The following is a 25,214-nucleotide window of genomic DNA, read 5'->3' on the forward strand; positions in this document are numbered from 1 at the left end:
CCACCTTTTGCCTGTCACAAGGGAAGGAAGAGATGGTGTGTGCAGATCCTATGAGTTCTGTTGAAGTTTAGGGAGTTTCCATCTAAGAGTTTCTGTTCTCCACTAAGCTGAACTTTTGGAAGAAAAAAAATGAAGATGGGGTGTTTCACATTCCCAATCTGTACTCTTGGCATACCTAGGGGCTCCATGCCTGGTACCAGCACCTGCTTAATTTTGTCAAGGTAGGACCCAACTTTTCCCATGCCGGGACTAATGGTGGACCATTAACGGCACTGTGTATCATGATGCAGGACTCCACCACAGGAAGCTCAGCCCAAGGACAAGTGTAGCAGTGGTAGTGGTAAGGAGGTCACTATTAAACCTGAGAGTTTGGCCCCTGCATTCCAACGTTTAGCCTCTTAGCTTCCTTGTTTGATGTTTAATCAAAATCTTTTGAAGCTGCAAATCCATCTAGAGTTGCACGATAGGCAATCAAAGGATGGTGTTTCTGTTCCCCAGGTGGGCTGGGTGGGGGTGGGGGGAAGTGTGCCCAGGATTTGGTGACACTCGGGGCAGAGTGGACCACCAGGGAAGCTGCTAGAACGTGTACGCTTATGTTGACTTGGCTCTCATCAGAACCCCAGTTTACTAATAGGGAAACTCTGAGCTCAGGGGAGGGACTTGTACGATTTCATGTAGCAACTGATATGGAATTGAGCCCTGACTGAAATTCAGGTGTTCATTCGTCTCAATGTTTTTCTCATAACATCAAATTGTTGGAGCTAAGGCAGAAGCAAGGTAGACAAGGTCCCCGTGCTCTGTGATGGAAAAGGTAGGAGGTTCCAGACAGTAGCTTGCATGGTCAACAAGGGCAGGTGCCTTTAGCCTCAGTGCAGTGGACGGTCACATGAATGATGTTTCCAGGGAAAAGGGAGCCTGTGTAATTAGATGCTATTGAGACTGAAGAGAGATTCTTGCTCCAATTCTAGACCCCTTTGACAGAATCTTCCCCAATTCTTTCTTCCTCTTCCATTTCCCTTCTCATTCATTCCATCTCCTGCTAGATCTCTAGGAAGGAGTCAGACTTCCATAGGGCCTCCTTCCCAAGCTCAGTGTGAGAAGCCCTCTGAAGGGTATTATAACACAGATGCATCCTGGTGCCCAGTCATACCTTGCTCTCCTGCCCACCATACTTTAGCACAAGGAACTAAAAGGTCATTACATGAACACCTCAGATTTAAAAGTCCATAGGAGCAAACAATTATTCAGTAGGGGGAAAAAAGCTATTTTAAGTGATAGTGTACATTTATTAGCACTTGATGCTGCTTTAGAGGGTTGTATATTGCATTTGTTTGCTTCAATCAGTCTCCACTGATCATGGTTTAGTTAGTCTCCTTTCCAACATCACCCTGCAGAACCCCCACCCCACCCCACATACCTCTCATCTTGGTTAGCATTTATTTATTCATAAATAAGGTTTTAGTTGCTCAGTCATGTCCAACACTTGTGACTCCATGGACTGTAGCCCACCAGGCTCCTCTGAAGACTGAGGGCAAGAGGAGAAGCAGGTAACAGAGGATGAAATGGTTGGATGGCATCACTGACTCAATGGACATGGATTTGAGCAAACTCTGGGAGATAGTGTAGGACAGGGAAGCCTGGTGTGCTGCAGTCCATGAGGTTGCAAAAGAGTCGGACACGACTGAGAGACTGAACAACAACAATTCAAAAATACATATTAAGTGCCTACACTTTGTTAGACATTCTTGTAGTAGCCTCTAGAACTGCTAGGGGTATGTCTCTTAAGCTCTTATTACCATAAGATTCTTAAGTTCACAATATTGGTCCCAGTTTGGGGTAAGGTTTCAAGCTCTAGGGAACCTCAGCAACAGAATTACTGATGGGAACAGCTTCAGCTTTCCCATAAAACTCGGGGAATAGTTTTCAGAGGAAAACTGGTCTTAGAAGTTTCTCAAGGAAACAACACTTAAATATGGGTAGCAGGCAACTTTGCTAGGGAGCCTGTATCTCATGGTTGTTTGGGGGGTATGATTGAATTGGTCAAGGATTATGAAATTGCTGTAGTATGACGGTATCAATCAGATGACCACATAGCTAGAACATGCACTGAGGGTCAAATTGTTCAAGTCTCTAGTCTTATTTCACCCAAAAAAACCTTTCATATGACTCAAAATGCTCTCCCAAGGAGATTTTCCCCATCCCTTAGAAGCCCAGTGATTTCCTCAAGCACATCTCATAAGATTATTTCCCAGATTTTTCTTAATTCTGTAACAGATAAAGGTCATCATCTATTTCCCAACACATAGACTAACCAATTAGACACTTATTCTCTCTCTGCCTAGTAACTATTACCTGTAGAGAACTATTGCCTAAGGAAAATAATAATCAATGGAAAAGGGGGGAAAAAAGCCTTTTCAATTACAAAGAAAAGACCTTTCTCTTATTTCCTGGGAGTGGGTGAATTTAGTGGAGGAAGCAATACAAACGTTTCCTTCTCTGTCATAAGACCCCTGAGTCAATCAAAGCAATCTTTTCACATGGGTTCCATTTGGGATTGCTATAACAGATCTCTTGTTCTTGGGATACTTTTTTTCCAGCATATTCCAATGGTGTTAAGTAAGGGTGGCACGAGAATAGGAGTGAAAGCCCAAAACAGACTACGGCTTGTGTTAGTCAAAGAGTGTACACAAAAAGTTATTTAGCCTGAGTACAATTCAGAAAGAGTTTAATAAACAGCCACTAAACATTGCACCAAAGCATTTGGAAACACAGTTTCTACAGAGAGGTAAAGGTCAGGCTTCCATTCTAAATTCCTTAAGACAATCATGAACAAGACAATCATTAACAGCCCCACCCCCCACCCCCCATCCCCACATAGCCACGACACTACACTCTTATAGTCATGAATTTACCTACAGACACAGTCTTAGGAATAATGGGACTGGCATGCATTATCCCAGCAATGGCAAGGAAGCAGGATACGGGGGAAGGATGGGTGAAAAGGCAACCAGCAGCTAATGATAGATCCCTTAGGAGCACTGATCAGGGGTTGGGCAGGGAGAATCTCCTTTTGGTACCTTCTGTGGCATTACTTAGGGGCTCCCGGATACTTTGGATTAGTGGCTGGGGCTGCCATCTTCATCTCATTCTCTTGAACCATGGCAACGAGAAGTGGTCTCCTTGGATAACACATTGTGACTTTCTAAAAATCTTTTTGGTGTCCAACCAAACTGCATTCAGGACCCAGCATGCCTGTTGAGATGGTGCTGATTCTGAGGTCTAGATGGACCTGGATTCTCAGTCCTATCTTCATGTTGGCCTTTGGAAAGGGGTCCATGATAGTTCTCTATTTTGTAAGGAGCCTCGGTGAGTCATTCAAACATCTGAAACTGAGTTTGTCTACTTTATACAAAATTTACAATTATAACTGTCCCTTTTATTCATGCTAAGAACAAATGAGATAGAATCCTTTAAATAATATATTATCAAACTGGTAGTAAGGTTAATGATTTAATTGACTTAAAAGTAAACTAGACTCCAATTCATCCCTTTTAATATTGGCATCAAGAGAGGACCAGAGGTCCCTGACAAGTAGGAGCAAAGTTCTTGGGTTAGGGTCTGGAGTGTGGAGGGTATGGAAAGAAGAACTTGACTTTCACCTGCCAGTAGCCCTCTTTTTCAAGCCAGTCTTCAAGCCTCAGCTACCACAAAGCCCAAATCTCTCACTCCATCCAGTATTTGATGAGTTGCCTTGGCCAGGAGATGACTTTCATATCTTTCTAATCTTTTAAAAAATTTAGGCATTTGATCTCATTTTGTTGCATATGTCCCCTCTTAGTATAAATTAAAACAAATATTTGATCCTTTTCTTAAATAGTTTGTAGGCAGTAATGAGTCCAAGCTAAGCCATGTCCAGCTGGCTACAACAGGTTCAAAGGGCTTAACAGAAAAGGGCTTTCTGGAGGAGAGATATACCAAAGAAGGTACTATTTTCCTGAGGGTCTAGACCTGGCAGGTATTTGTCATCTTGGTGCCAGGCTGACCTAACTGGTTCTATCTGTTTTGGCAATACATGGTAGACAGAGGTAAGCCTCAGTTGTCCACACTAACCTCTAAGCCAATAAAGGGGTTTCAGGCCATCTTCAGAGGTTAGCACTGGCTCCTGCCTTTGTTATCAATACTTATGCCTTGTGGGCCCTGTTGTGGGCAGGAGAGGTGGCAGGCAGGACCACTGGGGACCCAGGCTAGCTCCCTAGTGAGTCAGAATCATCTGATCTGGACAAGTCAACAATCCACCTTAGTCTGGACCTATCCAATAGCCAAGGCTCTCACTACAAGCTGTAGAGTCTCCTGTTGTTTCTGTAGTGGGCAGAGTGTAGTAAATTATACACTGTGCCCTCAGCTGAGGGAGACTGGCAGATTAAAATAAGCAACTGGACAAATGGCAGTGTTTGGCTCCAATTGGGACATACTCAGCAATGTTAGAGGGACAAGTAATTTTTTCTGTTATTGTTTCTTCATTGAGATTCCTAAATATTAACTGAGAGTCGTGGCGTGGTAAGAGGATTATAAAAGAAGAATCCTGAAACACATGAGAGGAGCCCTGGGGTTTGGGTGCCTGGATGCTTCCTAGGGTATATAGTGCTCTGGTTGCAGCGCCACCACTATCTACTGTTTGCGGATCATGCCCTTGATAGCTGACTCCCGGTTGACATATGTAGCCCAATAGACCAGATTGAAAATGGCAAAGAGCACAGGAAAGATGATGCGGGAAATCTTGTCAACCTTGCTGACACTGTTGTAGGTCTTGGTCTCAGTCGGGATATCCTGCACATAGGTGGTCTTGGGTGAAGCAATGATTGTCGGGGTGGAGGAGGTGCTTGGAGCAGCGCCCTTGGAGATGGCAGAGAACTCAGTGTCCTTGGCCAGGTTGATGGGATAGGTGGTTCCCACGATGTTGAAAGTGGTGCTGGTTTTCTTGGTCGGGACTGCTGGTGTTTTCTTCTAAGGGCCAGAAAAAGTAGGGGAGAATGGGGGGACAAAAGGAAAGCTAATTAATTCACTATATAGAACACCTTCAAAGGCTGTGGGGAGGAGGAGACATGAGGGAAGTTAGGAAAGAGGGGCCATGAAGCCAATAGCACTGAGTAGCCAGCTTTGTACAAAGGAATAAATTGAAGATGACTTTGAAAACAAAATCTGCATCATCCTGGTTTACTAGCTATTGTGCCTTTGGCCAAGTGACTTCTCCCATTAGAGCTTTAGTTTCTTCATCTGTAAAATGAGGATCAAAATATTTGACAGGGTTGTTGAGAGGATCAGATGAAAGAATGGTGGTAGAAACAACTGGAAAACTGAAATCTTGTCATGTGTAGGATCCTATGCAATCATGTGACTTGATCCTCACAGTAACCGTACAATGTAAGTATGTGAGATTACTCCCATTTGGCAGATGAGAAAACTCAGCTTCAGACTGAGTGGCAGAGCCCACACTAGCCATCTGGGCTCCCAACTTTTAACCAGGGCTGCACTGTACTGTTCTATAGGTATGAGACACTGTTTGGTTACCCGAGACATAACTCCAAAAGGCTTCAACCATCAAGTGGCACATCTCCTGTGAGGAAGAGAGCTTGGTGAGTCTGAAAGTCATTTTGTCTTAAAGACATACATTCTATAGCATGTTAACATGCATCATTATAACCCTTCATGCAGGCAGGAGCTACAGCCCTCTAGTTCAGTTCATTTCAGTCACTCAGTTGTGTCTGACTTTTTGCGACAGCCTCTCTAGGGAACTTCCGTCTGCTTCCCTCTGACAGCACAGGCAGGGATCCTGGGGGTTTGCTATGACTCAGATCTTTGTTTTTCCAGATTATAAAAAAAAAAAAAAACTCAATGATAAATAAGCATACACACATGTGCCCATTTGTTCTCATATATATGACTTGTATATACATGGACCTTCCATGTAGAAAAGAGAAAAGGTGACAAAGCTCAGGCCTGGGTCAGCAGAGAGAGGCTGAGGAACAGGAGAGGCCAAAGGCAGTGGCTGAGGGCATAGTCTGAGTGCTGAGCTCATAGTGTTTACTGCCTCATTTCCCACTCTGGCCTTTTCTTCCTTTCATCCCTCTTTGTTTCTAGGGAAAAGTGGGTACAGATGAGCTTTGAAAATGTCCAAGAGTATTTGATGGAAAGTGATGACCAATGTGCTGCCCTGATTTCACATACCTCGAATTTTTCTTTCTCAACGTGCCTTTGCTTCCCAGCATCTGTTTTACTTCTTTGCACATGTTTCCTTCCTGGATTTCTCTATTCCTGCCCTCTCCTACTGACCCCCTTTCTCCTAATCTATTTCCTTTCTTCTTTACTTCTGAGTTCCCCCCATTTTCTGACTTATTTTTCTTTAGACCACACTGCTATTGATCTTCCTGGTCCTAATAATAACTTCTGTCCAACAGCTGCTGAATATCTACTGGGCCAAGAACTACGCTAGATGTTTCAGGATAGGTGGGAAGGTTAAAAGTTGTCTGTTTCACTCCTTGTTTTGTAGGAGTTTGTAGTCCAGTGGTGGGGGGGTCAGGGGGAGAGCCCTGTGAACACACCATTGCCATATAATGTGATCAGAATTCTAAGAGGTATGAACAAAGGGTAGTGGGAATTCAGTAGAGGAGGGGGTAATGGGAATTCAGTAGAGGAGGGGGTGATGGGAATTCAGTAGAGGAGGGGCAAAGTACCCTCAGGTGCTGGAAAAGGTGGCTCAGAGAAGGCAATGAGGATGGCAAGCTGGGTCATGAAAGATGAGCAGGAGCTCACCAGATGAAGATGTAGCCAAGGCAATGCACAGGTCAAGGGCACTGCTACTTTGAGAAATGACAAGGAGTCTGCTGTAGGTAGATGGGAGTGTAAATGATAAAGGCCTGTCTGTGCTGGCTTCAGGGTTTTCATCAGGGAGGGTAAGAGGGACAAAGAAGTGGGTGCTGGTTTAAGTAAATCAACAGTCTGACTAATAGGACACTTAAAAAGCAAAACCATTCTTTCTCTTTGAGGATTGTAGTTACATTGCTACAAGTGGAAGGGGGAACAGAACTGTAAGGGAGTCTAACAACCTTGTAAATGCTTTAAATGCTACATGGGACTCACTTATAATTAGCAAATTCATTGTGTGAATAGAGGCCTGCTGCTAAATGCCTCTGCTGTTAAATAAAGGAGCACTTCACTTGTTTGCCTACTTACTTATTCATTTGCTTACTAATCTCTTTTTTTTTTCATGGTTAGACAAAAAATAAAATAAAATAAAAGAAAGAAAAAAACCCACTACCCTGACTTTGCTAGAAGCTTTCACACTCACATATATTATTTCATTTAGTCATCTTATAAGCTGGTTATGACCAAGTCTTTGAAATAATCATTCTGAACAGCAAACACTTTGTTTAGCTCTGTAGGCACTTTGTGTTCTATACGTAGAGAAGCAGCAGTTGATTTAATCACAGATTTTTTAAGTAATAAAAGAAAATTACCTTTTAATTTCCCTCGCCCTTTCCATCATGGAACTTTTTAATCAGCCACTATAATTTTTACCTAAATTGTCAAAGAAGGGAAATCAAAGCAAAAGTTGTAGTGCTGAGAAGACAGAAACAGGAAGCAGAGATTAATGGTTAATAATTCACATTTCTGCATCTAGTTTTCTAATACTTCTCTACAGCCTGGAATTTGATAGACACAAACTAGAGTCACTTAACTCTGACCAAGCTATGATTCTGTGCCTACCTCTCGAGCCAATGCTGGGCTCTTAGCTGCATTATAGATGTTTACAGAATGAAACCTGACCCCCCAAATGAAGATTCTTCATGTGATTTCTAGTTTATTCCTGCTGAGTCTTGACCTCTCCTATCAGTTCAGTTCAGTCACTCAGTCATGTCATGTCCGACTCTCTGCGACCCCATGGACTGCAGCACGTCAGGCTTCCCTGTCCATCACCAAATCCTGGACTTGCTGAAACTCATGTCCATCGAATCGGTGATGCCATCCAACCATCTATTCCTATGTCATCCCCTTCTCCTCCTGCCTTCAATCTTTCCCAGCACCAGGGTCTTTTCCAATGAGTCAGTTCTTCGAATCAGGTGGCCAAAGTATTGGAGCTTCAGCTTCAGCATCAGTCCTCCCCATGAATGTTCAGGACTGATATCCTTTAGGATCTCCTTGCAGTCCAAGGGACTTTCAAGAGTCTTCTCCAACTCTTGAGAAGTATGATCTCTCCTATCTAGTATGACTTCTCCTATACAGACAGAGATATATAGAATATCTCTATAGTTCATCCTGGAGTAATTCCCATACCACCATACTGCAATTCACTCTTCCAAATTCCTCCAAGCATTTTGACCTCAGGGCAGGACACTTTTCCTTCTAGAAAGCTACCTCATGTGGACTGAGGATGAGGTAGTGAAAACTTTTATGGACTAATGCATGTCCAGCTTTAGAGTTTTTCTCAGATGATGTTCACATTAATTGTTTTCAGAAGTGCTAATTAGAGGGTTAGTTGAAGCTCTGAATGTATTTGAGACCTCCAGGACCTCAGAGTATATGCAGACAAAGTCCTATGACTGTGTTAACCTAACATCCATCCAACTTTCCTGAACCCCAGTTTTCAGAAGTGGGTAAAGTAATGGCGTGTATGCTATGTTGGATTCAAAGACAAATCAGACAAAGACCCAATTTTTACACCCAAACAACCCAATTTTTAAAATGGGTTTTAAAATAGACATTTTTCAAAAGAAGATATAGATAGAAATGGCCAATAAGGATGTGAAAAGATACTTAATATCACCAATCATAATAGAAATGCAAGTCAAAATGAGATACTACCTCATACCCATTAGGGTGCCTACTATAAAAAATAAGAACAATAACAGTAACAATAAAAAAAGGAAATAACAAGTGTAGACAAGGATATGGAGAAATTTGACCCCTTATGTACTGTCGGGAATGTAAAGTGGTGCAGCTGCTATGAAAAATGGTACACCAGATCCTGAAAAAATTAAAATATGACCCAGCAATTCTACTTTGGAGTATATTGCCCCCCTCAACTGAAAGCAAGGTCTTAAAAAGATATGAGTACACCCATGTTCATAGTAGCATAATTCTCACTAGCCAAAAGATGAAAGCAACCCAAGTATGCACAGAGAGAAGAATGGATGAAGAAAATGTGGTCCATCCATACAATGGGATATTATTCAGCCTTAAAGGAAATTCTGATGCATGCTATAGCATGAATGAACCATGAGGATGTTATGCTAAATAAAAGAAGCCAGTCACAAAGACAAATATGATTCCAGTTGTATTCAGTACTTAGAGAAGTCAGGTTGCTAGAGACAGAAAGTAGAATGGATTGCCAGGGGGAGAGTGGAGAGGAGGATTGGAATTTCTGATTTCATGGGGATAGAGTTTCAGTTTTGCAGGATGAAAAAGTTTTGAAAGTTGCTTGTACAATACTGTGAACATACTTATTAAAACAGTTAAGATGATAAATTTTAGGCTGTCTAATGAAGATTAATTAAAATAAGAGAGAACTAAAATATAAGGGAGAACACACACACACACAAAAACACAGAAAGGCACAAATGCTGAGTCAAATGAATTCAAAAGAGGAAGGGAGCATGCTGGATTAGGAAGAGGTCAGTAAGCCAATAGAATGGGGAGAGAAAATGCAGGTACAAGAGAAGTAATCACTTGCACCAGTTTACTGAGAGGGTAGGGGATATCCAGACCATATGTGGGGATGGACCTGGGGCCAGTGGGTGAGAAAGGAAAGAGTGGATGAGACTCAAATATTATCTATGGTTTATTAATTGTGTTTATCTGTTAGTGGGTAGACCTGTGTCCATGCCCAGTTATTTGCTTGGCATGAGGTGTCCTAGAACTGGCACCTATAGACTGTTGGGCCAGGGCAGGGCTGGGTCCTGAGGTTAATAAGCTAGAGGGAGGATTCCAAAATGGAGTTTGCCAGCACCAGTGTCTACATGGTAGAATGAGTTCTCCAGAATGGCTGCCACCAGTGTCTATGTCTCCAGGGGGAGCTGCAGTTGACCCCAGCTTCTCCAGGAGACTCTCCAAGATCAGCAGGTGGGTCTGACCCAGTCTCCTATTACTGCTTTTGCCCTGGATCCCAGAGCATGTGAGTGAAGTCTCTATTTCCCCCCAGCTCTCTGGGACTCTCAATTGTATGCCTTACTGGTCTTCAAAGCCAAATGCTCTGGGGGTTCATTTTCCTGGCATATCACCCACAGGTTATGGAGCCCACCTTGGGGCTCAGACCCCTCACTCCTAGGAGAGAACCTCTGTAATGGTAATATTCCTCTCGTGTGTGGATTGCCCACCCAGGGTATGAAACTTGCCTATATCACAATTCCACCTGTCTTGTTTGGTTCCTTCTTCATATCTTTAGTTGTAGAAGGTCTTTTCTGGTAAATTTTGATCTTTTCCATGGATGGTTGTTCTGCAGATAGTTGTGATTTTGGTGTGCTTTTGAGAGGAGGTGAGTGCTGGGTCTTTCTACTCTGCCATCTTGACTGATTCCCCTGTTTGTTTCTGCTTCAATCAATTCACCAGTGATAGAGTATGTTTGTTGTCAGGGAATTTATATCTACTGTAGAAAAGGGTGGGGAGGCTACCACTTTATGAATACAAATTAACCCAGAGTGAATATCATTCACCCCAGAGAGAACATACCAAGTGGTGACTTCATTTGTGGCTCTTTTTACAGGAATGCCAAAAATTTTAAAAAGCCATTAACGATAAAAAAAAAAAAACAAAAAACTAAACTTTTCCAAATTATGGATGGAAGTTGAGTATCTTCTAATGTAAAATAAAATGTTATTTTAGAGCATTCAAATTTCTTATTTGAAATTAAGAAAAAAGCATAAGAATCACTGTGTTTCCAAAAATTAGGTAAGAATTTATGACTATTTTAAAAGAACTACGAATAATAATTGTCTTCTTTTTAAATATAGAGTTTTATTTCTTCATTTTAATTTGCTCTTACTTTTAAAAATCTAGGTAATAATGCATAGTTAAAAAGAAATAAATGTAAAAACTTATAATGCCTGTACCCCCAACCTTGTCCTGCAACATAATTATTTTTAACTTTCTATCTTTATTTTAATTTTCTAAATTTTCTAATATTTATATATTTCTAAGTAATATGCTTATACTGCTGTCAGTTTTATACATAACCATGCATATTTTCATGATGATTTACCTCACTTATGCAACCCTTCCTCCATCTTCCATACAATTATAGCAATCTTTCTAGCGCAATCAATAGTCAATGGTAACATCATTATAAAGGACTGGATAAATACCTCTAGCCTCTTGCTACAAACTGCACTGGGTTCTTTTCCAGGTTTGCTTGCTGCATAGCTTTCATCTTAGGAATTCCCTTCATCTATCTCCTCTGTAGGATACCCTCTTCTCTGGTCCAGTGTCTTTCTCTTTTTCGTTCTACTCTCGTTTTAATAGAACATATTCTCCTGTATTTTCCTAAGGTGGAATCCATGGGAAGTGACATTTCTGAGTTCTAGCAGGTCTGAAAATAACTACCTTTTCATGTAAGTGATACTTTGGCTAGGCATAGGATTCAAGGTTGAAAATCATTTGTCCTTCAGATCTAGATTTACAGCTCCACTGTCTTCCAGCATCCAATGTAGCTGAGAAGTCTGATGCCATTCCGCTACTCATTTCTTTGTAAATAACACTTATTGCCTTTCTAGAATATCTTTAGTCTACCATTTATCCCTGGTTTTCTAAAATTTCAAGATGATGTGACTTTATGTGGGCCTATGAGGACACTTTCAATCTGGAGGCTTATATCTTTCCTTTTGTAAATGTGTCTTATATTAGTTCTTTGCTAATTTCCTTTTTTCCCATTTCTCTGTTCACTCATTCTGCAGGTTCTGAGTTGGATGAATTTCCTGGATTCATCCCTAAGTCCCTTAACCTTTTATTTTCATTCGTCAATTATTTTCTTTTTACCTTACTTGTAGAGAGATTTTTTTTCAGTTTATTTTCCCATCTCTACTGAAACTTTTATTTTGGCAGTTATTTTTTGAAATGCATCATATTTTGTTTCAAATAAAGCAACATATGTATATATGTATATTTTTTCAGAAAAACACAAGATGTTAAACTCTACAAAAGTGCATGTATCTTCAGCAGAAGATACATCAGAAGATTGTCTGATCAATAAGAATTTTGTTTTCAACATTAACTCACCAAAGACAATCAATGGACTGACATCACTGCTACAACATAGGTTGCTGCTTGAGCTTCTGATCTTTAGTCACATCTTGATTTTTGTTAACAAATGTGTAAATACTGCTGGCAGAAATGCTGCAATGTCTTGAGAAAAAGTGCTAACAGATCAAGCAAAGCCATGAAAGTTATGAAACAAGCTAGAGCTGATTATTGGGGTTTCCCTGGTGTTTCAGATGGTAAAGAATCTACCTGCAATGCAGGAGACCCAGGCTTGATCCCTGGGTTGGGAAGATCCCCTGGAGAAGGAAATGGTAATCCATTCTAGCATCCTTGCTGGGAAATCCCATGGACAGAGGAGCCTGATGGGCTACAGTCCATGGGTCACAAAGAGTCAGACATGACTGAGTGACTAACACTTTCACTTTTTTCACAAATTATTGAGAGGATCACACAACCAAATAGAGTTTATATATTCAGACTGACCCTCTTGTGGCAGGGAATTGGGTCAGCACCTCGAGCAGGGAACTGAAACTGAGTGAAAACTGCTTTTTTTTCCCCTCTCCTAGCTCAGGCCACCAACCCCACAGCTGGGACAGAGAGAATCGCAGCATCTGTGGAAACTTCTATTTCTCATTACACTGTGAAACCCTGGAGACATTTCCCCAGAAAGGCCTGGCCTCTGAGTTGTCTGAAGAGTACTGCCTTCACTGGGGTCTTTGTCCCCAAAGCAGCCTCTTGGTTTTTGCCACAGCCTTTGTTTTGGGGATGGAATGCCTTGTGTGGCTTGTCTTCTGTGTTCATGGAGGTTGTTGCCCTTCTTTATTGGATCGGCTTCATTACCACTTGGCGGTTATTTTTCATTTCAGAAGCTCTTCCTTATTCTCTGATTTCCTTTTATATTAGCATCCTCCTTATTTTATGTATATGATATATTTACAAATATAAGATAAGATTTACTTTTGTTTTGCTTAGGTTCTCTTTAATTCCCTAAATTATTTCTGTTCCAGCCAAGGTGAGTTTTTTTTTTTTTTAATCTTTACTTTTCTCTATTACAAATTTTACTTTGATAATGCTTCATATCATAGTATTATTTGGCAACATAAAAGATGTCTGTGTTTAGTCTGCCTGAGCTGGGCTTGTTGACTGGTAAACTATGACTGATGATTATCTGGAGGGAGGTCATTTTATGGGATACCCCAGAATGTCACTGTATTAAGGTCTTTTCTATGGAGACATTTAGCTTCTTTAGAAAAGAAACTTCTGCTGGTCTTTAGGAAACTATACATCTAGCTGTTGACATTTTATATGCTGGCAGGCTCTGGGGTCTTGACTGCTCTGTACACAGGCCTTTATCCAGTCCCCTTAATTGCACCCCCATGATTTATTGTCTGTTGTATGAGGCATCTTGAATGCTGAGTTTCTCTCCAACTTGATAAATCAGTTCTTATTCTATCTTTCCACATTCATTTTTCTTAAAAAATGCATTACAATCTCTTGTCTGACTGGAAGCCCTTCTTCAGTTCTCCTGGTACTTGTGGGTTTATACTTGTTTTATTTCTTTACCTTCATTTTAGTGGGATTTTTAAAGGAAGTGGTGATAAAACGTGTAGCTGTTCCTCAGAAGCCCACAGTTCATCTGAGTGCTATTATAAGGTAGTCATTTGTCTTCATTTGAAAATGAGGTATTTGTTCCTACCTATCCCTTCTTTTCCTTTCCTTTATCTTTCCCCTCACATTCTGTCTAATCCATGACCATAGTACAGATCAGAAATGGACTTTTGAATCATTTATATTAGTTTTAAACAGTTTTGTGCTCAACTATTCTAGTTTTATGAGGCAAATAAGGTTTAATATGTCTCTCTAAAGGAAGCAAAATAAGGTACAGTTAAATTGCACTGTTTTTTACTTTTAATGCACTTCATTTTTTTCTGTGGGTCAGTGGTTCTGTTAGTTCCTTCATATTGTAGCAGCGTGCACAAAACAGTACCCTCATATTAGAAATCCATTTTTATATATCTCATAGTTGTTTTCAAATCTCATCAACATCTTTCAATAACTTAAATTGATTGACAGAACTAAGGAGGAATACTAAGATCACCATCTTTGCAGAAGACTTTTAGATGATTCTTTTTGTCCTTTTTTTTTCATTTTTAGCACTCTTTGGAATTGGAGAAATGGTTATCAGTTTTGAAATCCACAGCTACACTGTTCAAATGCTCTTTCTACCTTCAAGCCACCACTGCATCTCTTCCCAATTACCAAAAATAAGTCTACCACATATTTCATAAGCCATTTATGACTGCCTTTCAGATATCTGAAATTAGCAATCATCATTGCCTTAATGCATCTGTCCTTTCTCCATTGTAGTAACCAAACTGGAACAGCATATTTTAAACATGGTACAACCTGTACAGAATAAAAGGGGTTTATCATCTCATTTGTTCTAGGTAACTCCTAACTCAGACTTAAATCAAATCTGGCTTTTCAAGAATTACACCACATGGATGGCTTACATTAAATGTGTTCTTTCCCTATAGCATCTTATTTATAACATGCAAATCTTTGTTAAGCTTTTTTATCCCTGAACTTTTTTGGAATATATGTGTAAAAATTTGTTGTATTTAGAAATGTTAATTTTTTGGTTTCAGCCTATTCTTTCAAACTTCAGAAATTCTCTTGGACTCTACTTCAGAAGATACTCTTTTTCATTAATGCCAGCTTACGAATTTGAATCTCCTATATTATGTATCTTTATTTAAGTCACAGATGACAGTATTTAAGAGGGCTTCCCTGGTAGCTCAGATGGTAAAGAATCTGCAGAGGGTCAAAGGTAAAGCTTGGTGGCTTATTACAGCAATATCCATTCAGGTTGATGTCCATCCATCAATCAGATTATATTTGACTTCAATTGGTCAACCAACTACATCAGCATAATTGTAATATTTTTTCAACTGGTATTTCTTCTTCATGAAGACATAATTTTAAAAAGTTAGATGTCTTGATAAAGTCTGTATATTTCCTATTCTACCAGTCTAGTAAACGTTCCATGAATTTTCTTAAGGTTAGTTTGGCACAATTTCTTCTTAGTTAAATCAGGCTATATGTCAGTAGTTAGTGCAAACTGCTCTTAAAACATCTGTTTAATAAGGGTCTTTCAGTTTAATATGTCAGAATAAGGACACCTTTGCTTCCTTTTCTTCTCTGGAACCAACCAAAATAAGGAAAATTATATATGAAACCAAAACTCCATCTTTGATGAAAATTGGAAGTGTTTTTAACCTTCACCCCAAAACGTAAGGGCTCCCAAATGCAGTAAAAATTGAATCAGGGTGAAGAAGACATTGAGGATGCCTAATATTCTAGATTTCAGGCCAAGAACAGAGTCCTAAAATGTGGATGGCAGGACCTGAGTGAAAAACAAATGACCTCTGTTTTGAAACAAATGGTTTTCAGGCTGGTAGTGAGAACATCCTGGAATATTGTTTGATTAGCACATAGTAGTGAGGAGGTGGAGACTGGAAACATTAAAGGGTACAATATTACACATATGCACACAAGCATGCACACACTACACCATACATAGAGGTCTTTCTTGAGGGTTATTTATAAGAATTTATATAGATAACAAATGATGGTCAAACTATTCACTTTCAACTACTTATTCTCAACCACTCACAACTATCCTATTCATTGTCTCAGTCCCTCCCCAAAATGATACTTTCACACATAGCAGTGTTAGTAAAAACTCCTCTAATACAACTTCAAGTAACAGTTGAAAAAGAATATGTTACTGATGCAAAATAGGTTACAATGAGGGGAAAGAACCAATAAAGAACTGTGTAACAACACACAAAACAAACAGAATACATTAAAAGCTAAGTCAGCAGAAATCATAAAATTAATATAAGGAAAAATACCACTACTATAGAAATGAAGGAGAACAGACACGGTGAAAATGTTCAGAGACACAGAAGACAGGCTTGAGAAAACTAAAATGGATAATAACAGTTGGAAATTACTAGAGAATAATGGTAAATAAAGATTACAAAGTTCTTTATACATATAATCTGTGCTTTTAGGGAGATAACAGAGCAAAGATCTGTTTCAGGAAAGCTTTCCTGAAACAAGGAAAGTTGTGAATCTATAGACTTAAGGGTAACATGCTGTCCTAGGAAAAATTCATACAGATAGATTAAGCTCTATCTATCCTTGTAAAGTAAGTGGTATTTGTAAATAAAAAACACATGCATATAGGTTTCTAAGCCATAAAATCATCTCCTCATTATGTGAAAGATTCTCAGGGTGGTTTTAAATTTCCTCATAATAATATTCAGTTCTAGAACCAAAAATAGCAACCAATGTCTATGTGGACATTAGAGAACGAGAATGTGACCCACAAATTGTATAACAGCCCAAATATAATTCAAGTATAAACACAACTGATAGATAATCTTATACATGTAAGATTGTCAGTAATGTTCGGCATTACTGACATAAGATAGTAGGAAATATGGTTCCCACGAACACTTCCTAAAGAAACTTCCAGAGGATAGCCTTGAGGTAACTAAGTGATGAACATAAAAATGGATAAGAGGGCTATTTTGAGAAGAGAGTCTTTTTAAATATAGAACTGTGAGTAATAAAATACAGAAATTATGACTGCATAAAAGCATGTAAATACTATAAAACTTGACAATGTGGAGACAGTTGTATAACAAAAGTTGAGCGATGACAGGAACTGGTAGAAAGCAAAGGTGAGAAGCAGGATAAGTATAATAATTTCCTTATATTTTGCAGTGGGTGAGGGATCAACAGACCTGATTTATAACTGATGAATCAAGCATTAGATGGGTAAATATATTTTAAGGATACAAATGTTAACAACTAGACTAAGAATAATAATAAAACCAACCAAGAAATTCCTATGGTAGAATAGATGGAGGAAAAAGAAATATACTTATTTCTTCATGATTTATAGCAAAGAGCTAATAAATTTTATCTAAATAAATAGTTAAGATCTATTCTAAAAATTTTCCAACTCACCAGTCTATATTCTATGGAATCTATTCCTCCAGTTTGAAAAAATCTTCATTATGTTTTCTCTTCTCCATGATTCTGGGGCCACACCTGCCCATTCTTTTTAGCATCGTGGGTTAGTCTTCATCTACAGCTAGAGATCTCAACTCTTTTAAAGCAGTCAAAGATACCAAACTTGATTTTACTGTATTTATGTTTTTTTATTCCTACCAATTCCAGGTGGTTTATTGGAATTTTTTTCTTTCTTCTCATCCATTAATCCAATTAACATTTATTCAGCTTTTACTGTGAGTCAGATGCTGTACACAGAGGCTAGCTAGTTAGACAAATGCAGGCAAGTCCCTGCCCTCAAGAAGTTCAGTCTAGTGAGGAAGCAGACAAATAACTCTAATGCAAATAAATGCTTTTCATATCATGAGCAACCTCACCCACCCCCAGAAAAGCTGAAGCTATCTCATGATTCTGGAAAGCTTCTATGGAGAAAATAGCATTTCATCTGGTTCTTAAAGACTGAGCAGGTCTTTATCAGGCAGGAAAATAAGAAAAGAACATTCCAGGTAGAGAGTAAAAGTAAGCAAAGACATAGAAGGAATGATGATCATTTTTGTTTGATGGTAATGGGAACATATTGCCAAAATGAGGGGCAAAAGTGGCCCTAGAGACTGTTCTCTGGGTGGAAGATAAAGAGTACTCTTCTGGGTGACTTTGTAAGTACAACAGATTCTCCTTGGGTTCAGCAGTATCACACTTAGGTTTGATCCCTCACCACAAGACATCATCCCTCCATGATACCAACCCTCTTTTCTTTGCCCCCAGCAAACACTCCACACTGCCAAGAAGCACTCCAGTTGAGAATTGGATTGATGACCCCAGTGAATAGCACACAGCCCTGGCCAGTTCCCACAGGCTGCAGGCTGCCCACTCCTGGTTCCAATACAGTTCTCTCAGGGAATGCTTCCCAGCCCCCAACTTTCCTGTATCTTACCTTCATCTCCAGGGCCTCTGGCACCTTCTTGCCTTCCCAAGCCCAACTCCGTTTTGTGAAGTAGTTCACGGTCGCAAACTCAATCAGCGCAGAAAATACAAAGGCATAACACACGGCTATGAACCAATCCATGGCCGTCGCATATGCCACTTTAGGTAAGGAGTTTCTGGCACTGATACTCAAGGTGGTCATGGTGAGAACAGTGGTGACACCTAGGGAGAGAGAAAATAAGAACTAGTTGCCACTAAAAGACATTGAGTGTACCTGATGATATCACCATCTTCCTCCTTGAAAGGAGGAGCTAAACCCACCCAAAATGACCTCTTTTAAACTAAAAAAAAAAAAAAAAAGATAATGTCAAAATGGAATGGTTCTATGTAATAACCACCCCATTCCCAATTATCACAGGAAGAGGAATCTCCAGTATAGCATTTAAGAGTTGCCTTTTAACCTCGGCTTAAACATTTCCATTGAAGACTAGGTTGTAGGTAACCTATTTCAGTGTAATAGAGCTTTCTTTTTTTTAAATTTAAATTTATTTATTTTAATTGGAGGCTAATTGCTTTACAATATTGTATTAGTTTTGCCACACATCAACATGAATCCACCACGGGTGCACACGTGTTCCCAATCCTGAACCCCCCTCCCCACCTCCGTCCCCGTACCATCCCTCTGGGTCATCCCAGTGCACCAGCCCCAAGCATCCTGCATCCTGCATCAAACCTAGACTGGCGATTCTTTTCTTATATGATAATATAGATGTTTCAATGCCATTCTCCCAAATCATCCCACCCTCGCCCTCTCCCACAGGGTCCGAAAGAATGTTCTATACATCTGCGCCTCTTTTGCTGTCTCGCATACAGGGTTATCGTTACCATCTAATTAGAAAAGTCTACCTTATGCTGCAACCTGCGTTCCTAACTCCTAATCCACTGATTGATCGCAGAGGTTCTGTCTGGAGACTTAAGAAAGAAACCCTGAATTTTTCTTTCTGGGACAGGACTTCAGAAAGTTGAAGAGAGTGGCCATGGTTTCTTGTGAGTCTGTTCATCTCTAGAACATGACAAGCTTCTTTTTTTGTTTCTCCTCCTTCTCCATTCTGGTAGATGCCTTCTCAACAGACTGGAACTTAGGCTAAGACTCAGGACATGGTCTGATATTAGCTGGAGTTTCATTTCATTTATTGTGGACACTATTCCCCTAATAATACAACAAAATATTGTAGAAAAATTGTCCTTTAGCTACATCACAGTCTAGGTCCTATTGAATTCATGAACAACCAAAACTATTCTCACGTCGATTTCTTATGAGTTTTTGCCAAACCAGAGCTTGGTTTTAAATCAATTGATTCTTTTTCTTGGTGGTATTTATTAACCTAAATTTAATATTTTCTTTTACTCATTTTTAAATTATATTAATTTTTTTCTAATCTGCTCATAGTTTAGATATGCATATGAACTATATAGTGTTGTGGTTAACAATATGAGCTCATATTGCTAACCACTTCCTGGGAAATAGATGGGGAAACAGTGGAAACAGTGGCTGACTTTATTTTTGGGGGGCTCCAAAATCACTGCAGATGGCGATTGCAGCCATGAAATTAAAAGACACTTACTCCTTGGAAGGAAAGTTATGACCAACCTAGACAGCATATTGAAAAGCAGAGACATTACTTTGCCAACAAAGGTCCATCTAGTCAAGGCTATGGTTTTTCCAGTAGTCATGTGTGGATGTGAGGGTTGGACTATAAGGACAGCTGAGTGCCGAAGAATTGATGCTTTTGAACTATGGTGTTGGAGAAGACTCTTGAGAGTCCCTTGGACTGCAAGGAGATCCAACCAGTCCATCCTAAAGATCAGTCCTGGGTGTTCACTGGAAGAACTGATGCTAAAGTTGAAACTCCAATACTTTGGCCACCTGATGCAAAGAACTGACTCATTTGAAAAGACCCTGATGCTGGGAAAGATTGAGGGCAGGAGGAGAAGGGGATGACAGAGGGTGAGATGTTTGGATGGCATCACCAACTCAATGGACATGAGTGTGGGTAGGCTCCAGGAGTTGGTGATGGATAGGGAAGCCTGGTGTGCTGCAGTTCATGGGATCGCAAAAAGTCACACACGACTGAGCGACTGAACTGAAATGAATTATAGTCACATTTTAACAATAATATTATAACACTAATTTTGTCATTGTTAGTAAGAGTATTCCAATCTTAAATGTTATTGTTTTTTAGTTGTGAAGTCGTGTATGACTCTTTTGCAAACCCATGGACTGCAGCCCACGAGAGGCCTCTGTCCATGGGATTTCCCAGGCAAGAATACTGGAGTGGGTAGCCATTCCCTTCTACAGGGGATCTTCCCAGGGATTGAACCCATGTCTCCTGCATTGACAGGCGTATTCTTCACCACTGAGTCACCTGGGATGCCCCAGTCTTGAATACTTACACTAGAAGTAGGAAGTCCTGAGTTCTACTACTTACTGGTTTTGTATCTTGGGCAATTTCTTTAATATCTCCTTGACTTCATTCTTCCTATCTATATGAATATTCCCTAGAGTCTCCTCCAGAATTTTGATGATGCAGTTGTGTACCCAAATCCATCCAGAATTTAGTAAGAAGGAATAGTCAGAACCTCTTTCTAAGTGTTGGATTCCTCAAGAAGATGGAGAGTGTGACCCTTATGAGCCTGGGTCAAGTAGGGTATGGAACGTAGTCCTAATGGGGTAAGATATGTTATATCAAAAAGCAAGCAGATGAGGCCTATTAACTATTAACTCTACCCAGAGAGTCAGCCACATGTGCTGCAGTTTCTGGAGCCTCCTTGCGTATCTTGATTCTGTGAGTATCTTACTTACACATTTACTATATAAATCAAAAGCCAGACTGGCAAAAACTTAATACAGTTTCAACAAAGAGACCCTAAAGGAGCACCTTTACACAAACTAAGCACAGAATTGTCAAGGCTGATTAGAGAAAAGACAATTTAAGCCCTGTCAGGAATAAGCCATACATCTAGGACCTCATAACAAAATCTGAATTTGTAGCCTGGTAAGCTCTGAGAATGGATCTAAGGCTCAGTAACCCTCTGATCACACCAAGCAAGTGATTCATGGAACAAACAAGTTATCTCATTTATGGTTATCAGCAAATGCAATTGTCCACACCAGTACATTCTTAACAGTGCCAAAGCATGGATCAAGAGAACCATACGGCAACACAAGTGTTTAGGTACCATATCTCAGTGGAGAGTTTTAGAACTCTAGCCTCTAAGGCCTAATTAAAACTGTCATCTTGTGAAGAGTTCTTACCTAGTCAGAGCTGGTAGGGCCTTCAATCAAGCATCTGGTATACTTCATGGATGGACAAAGAGGTTTGGCATTTTAAAAGATCCAGGCCTGCCACTCAGGGCTTCTCTTTCAAGACTCTTCTACAAAGCTTTTCTGTGCCTGCCCTCTTCCTTCCTTTGAGTACTTCTAAAAGTCTAGTATGCTTCTTTGATAATGTATGTCTGTCCCACCCAACTAAAGTTGCTTGAGATAATGCAAGATAAACTCCCCATCTCAAAATTCTTAACTTAGAACAAATCTGTAAAGTCCTTCTGCCATATAATGTAACATTCACAAGTTCCAGAGATTAGAACATGGGTATCACTAGGGACCATTATTAAGCCTACCACAATCCTAGTTTTAACCCTTAATTTCACTCAAGCTAAAAGCCTTTCTTGTGTAACCTTAAAACTCAAACTCTTATCTACCAAGACAAGTAGTCCATCCATTGATCCATTTTCTTGCTACAACAGTACCAGCTCATGTCATTAACATTCCAGTTTTCAGTTCCTTCTTCCATTTGGGCCACTGAGTGTTTAATTTATGAGCTCAGATATTAAAAAATAATGCTTTCTATGTTTTATCTGTTTTTTAAGGATTTTGTACAGGAAGATTTTTTTCAAGGTATCTAGTTTGCAACATTTCCAAAAATTGGGCAAATTTAATCTACTCCTATATAGATTATGCCCCCCCCCCGCCAACTTTATTAGAGCTGTTATTTTCAAATCACTAGCAACCAAGCATATCATGATCCCACATACAGTTTTTATCTGCATTTTACCTAAACACACAGAATTCACCCCAGTTGATCATTCCCTGCTTCTTGAACACTCACCTCTTTTGATTTCCATGATATCACACCGTTTCTCTTTTTTTTTTTTCTTATTTTACAGATTATTTCTCTTTCTTTCTCCACTACTGTCTGCTCTTCTACCTGACCTAAAATGCTTCTTCTTTCTGAAACATCATTTATTCTTTAATTACACAGTATAGCTTCAGGGTCTCTGTAGGAAATATTGGCCTTCTTTGGGAATACTCAGTATATCAAGGTATGTGGAGACAATTCAGTGGATTAAGAGTCAATTAATGTTTATCTCCTTAAAAAATCTTACAATGAGAAAAACAGACAGAAAACAGTTTATGTGCTTTAAGTCTCTCATGGAAAAGTGCTAAAGCTATGCAAATCTCTTCCTAGACAATAGTCAATTCATAGTGAAAAATATTTCTCTAATTATAGGTATTCTTGTAAAAACCTTCAAACTTTGTAGCTCTTACTGAATATCAGACAATTCATACTTTCAAAAAGGCTAGAGAGGAAGCAGCAAAGTCATATAAAAAGCTGAGTCACTAAAAAGCCCCAATCTACTTTTCTGTCTTCAGCTTAGTTTTTCCCCTTCCCTTTCTCCGGCTCTGCCCACTAATTTCCTCTCCATTTCACTGAAAGTTCCATCCCTCTCCAGCTCCAGAAGCAAACCTGACTGAGATAGGAAGCATTTCGATAAACCTTAATGTTCCAATACTCTTCTTATTCCCACTTTTAATAATTCAGTTGCTGAACATACCAAGGTATGATGACTTAGTTATTAATGCTAGGCTCAGGTGTTTCTCCCATTCACTACAGTAATGATTCTTCTACCATCCTTACCCCTACTCTGACTGTTCATCATAACACTTTGCAAATGTCCCCCAACCCTATTCTTCATAAAACAACACTCACCAAAGACCGTGCGGGCAGGGACAGACTCTCTGTTGAGCCAGAAAGACACTTGTGACAGGATGACAGTCATGATACATGGCAAGTAGGTCTGGATCACAAAGTAGCCAATTTTTCGCTTGAGATGGAAGTGGGTTGTCATGACGACATATTCTCCTAGAGAGTAAAAATTAGACATTATTGCAGTCAAACATTGTTGAATCAAGGTGGGCCCCAATTCAGTTCACAAAGCTCCTTAACCTTATACTTAGAATAAGACATTCTGTTACCTCTCAGGTCCATGTAACCAGATCTCTTTAATAATCATGAAGAAGTACAGAGGTGAGTTTTTTTTTTTTTTTGTGAAAATATTACCAAACACAAACCCACGTGACCAACACACAGTGAGGCCAAACAATACTAAAATGTCGGAGCTTGGCACAGAGAAAGGATTATTGCAGGGCCATGCAAGGAGATGAGTGGCTTATGCCCTAAAAACCTTGAACTTCCAGAAAGCTTTCAGCAAAGCCCTTTTATAGGAAAGGTGAGGGATGTCCATGGTTTGTTGTTTCAAACTTCTTGTTGTCAGATCCTTTGTTCTTGAGGTGAAGTCACAGTCAGGTCACCATGTTCCTATAAACCTTCACCAAAACAAATGTTATTCTCTGTTCTAACAAAAAGAGGGAAGGTCCCAAGGTCAACTTTCACCCTTCGAGCTCCAGGCCTGGCTAAAAGGAAGGGGTCACTGAATGGATGGGTTACCCTGCCCAGAAGCATTCATCCAGCCCCCAGTCTGTATCCTCTTGCCAGTGCCCTGGCCCAGCTGAAGAGGCAGATCTCAGCTGGAGGCGCCCTCAGGACCAAGTCTTCAGACCCTGCCCAGCCATCATCACCGAGGGAGCCAAAATGCACAGGACTGAACTGGCCCTCAAGCTTTTTATTTAAACTGAAGGGAATCTGAGAACTCCATGGACTGCAACCTATGAAGACACTGCCTCCATTAGGCTGCAGACAGGGGAAGAGGTTTACGGCTGCTTTGAGGCCTGGGCTTGGAAAATGGGTATCCGTAGTGATGACCTGGAGCTCTGTGGGATACAGCCCTCTGCCTGTCCCCAGGGGGCTCCCAGATCACCCACTGGCCTGAGGCTGAAGTGCCTGGAGGGCCTGGAAAGAAGGCCAAGATCTGCCTCTCACTGCATTCTCTGCCACAAGGACACCTGCAAGCTGACTATTGGCTGAGCAGGCTCTCTAAACACCCTGGTAAAGGTCTCATGCTAATGGCTGTGTGCCTGTCCTGCTCCTGTTATATCCTAGAAGGGCACTGTAGGGGCCTGGATGACAGCTGAACTGAGGGGTCTGCACCATCCAATAGCAGGTGCCTGGTGTGTGAGTGAGCAGAGGCCAGCATCTCTGGCCCCAAATCCAGACACTTGTACTGAGGTGGAGGGAAAATCTGGGGGAGGTATCACATCCTAGATCCTAGTAGGGTAGCCCCAGCTGGCCCATCTGTCCAGGCATGTACTGTCCCACCTAGCGGAGGGTTTGATAGGAGCAGGCAGATCAGGCAGCTGCAATACTGCCTCTGGGGCCATTTCTTCATTTTCTCCCTGAACTCAGGAGGGCAAATGGCCTTGCTTCCTGGTCTCCCCTCACTGTTGGTGGTATCCCTACCACACCTGCAGTGGAGCCTACAGGTATCTGACCCAATAAACCCTGCTAGAGCATGACCACTTCTATTACAAGGTCATGATGTTCTAGCCGAAGCATTTTCAACTAGCCTTACACGTCAGCAGAGGGTCTCCTCAATTCATGGTCAAGAGCAGCACCATATCCACTGATCTGCTGGTCTACCTGTCAGTGAGTCTGCCTCTACCTGTCTTGGTGATCTGCAACAACTCAAGACTTGCCCAAGGCAAGAAGGTGCAATGT

At 40.4% G+C, this 25,214-nt stretch overlaps 1 protein-coding gene across 1 annotated transcript in view; it reads right to left on the minus strand.

The window, feature by feature from the left end:
• Nucleotides 1-4,668: 4,668 nt before the first annotated feature.
• The window catches only part of GABRA3 (gamma-aminobutyric acid type A receptor subunit alpha3), a 142,360-nt gene continuing 121,814 nt past the window's right edge, over nt 4,669-25,214 (minus strand). The window contains exons 7-9 of the mRNA XM_052663192.1: nt 23,310-23,462; nt 18,269-18,480; nt 4,669-5,004 (exon numbers count right to left, since the gene is read on the minus strand). Coding sequence (XP_052519152.1) covers nt 4,669-5,004; nt 18,269-18,480; nt 23,310-23,462 — 701 coding nt within the window. The remainder of the gene's footprint in view (nt 5,005-18,268; nt 18,481-23,309; nt 23,463-25,214) is intronic.

Source organism: Budorcas taxicolor, chromosome X (genome assembly GCF_023091745.1).
Source record: "Budorcas taxicolor isolate Tak-1 chromosome X, Takin1.1, whole genome shotgun sequence".
NCBI classification, from domain to species: domain Eukaryota; kingdom Metazoa; phylum Chordata; class Mammalia; order Artiodactyla; family Bovidae; genus Budorcas; species Budorcas taxicolor.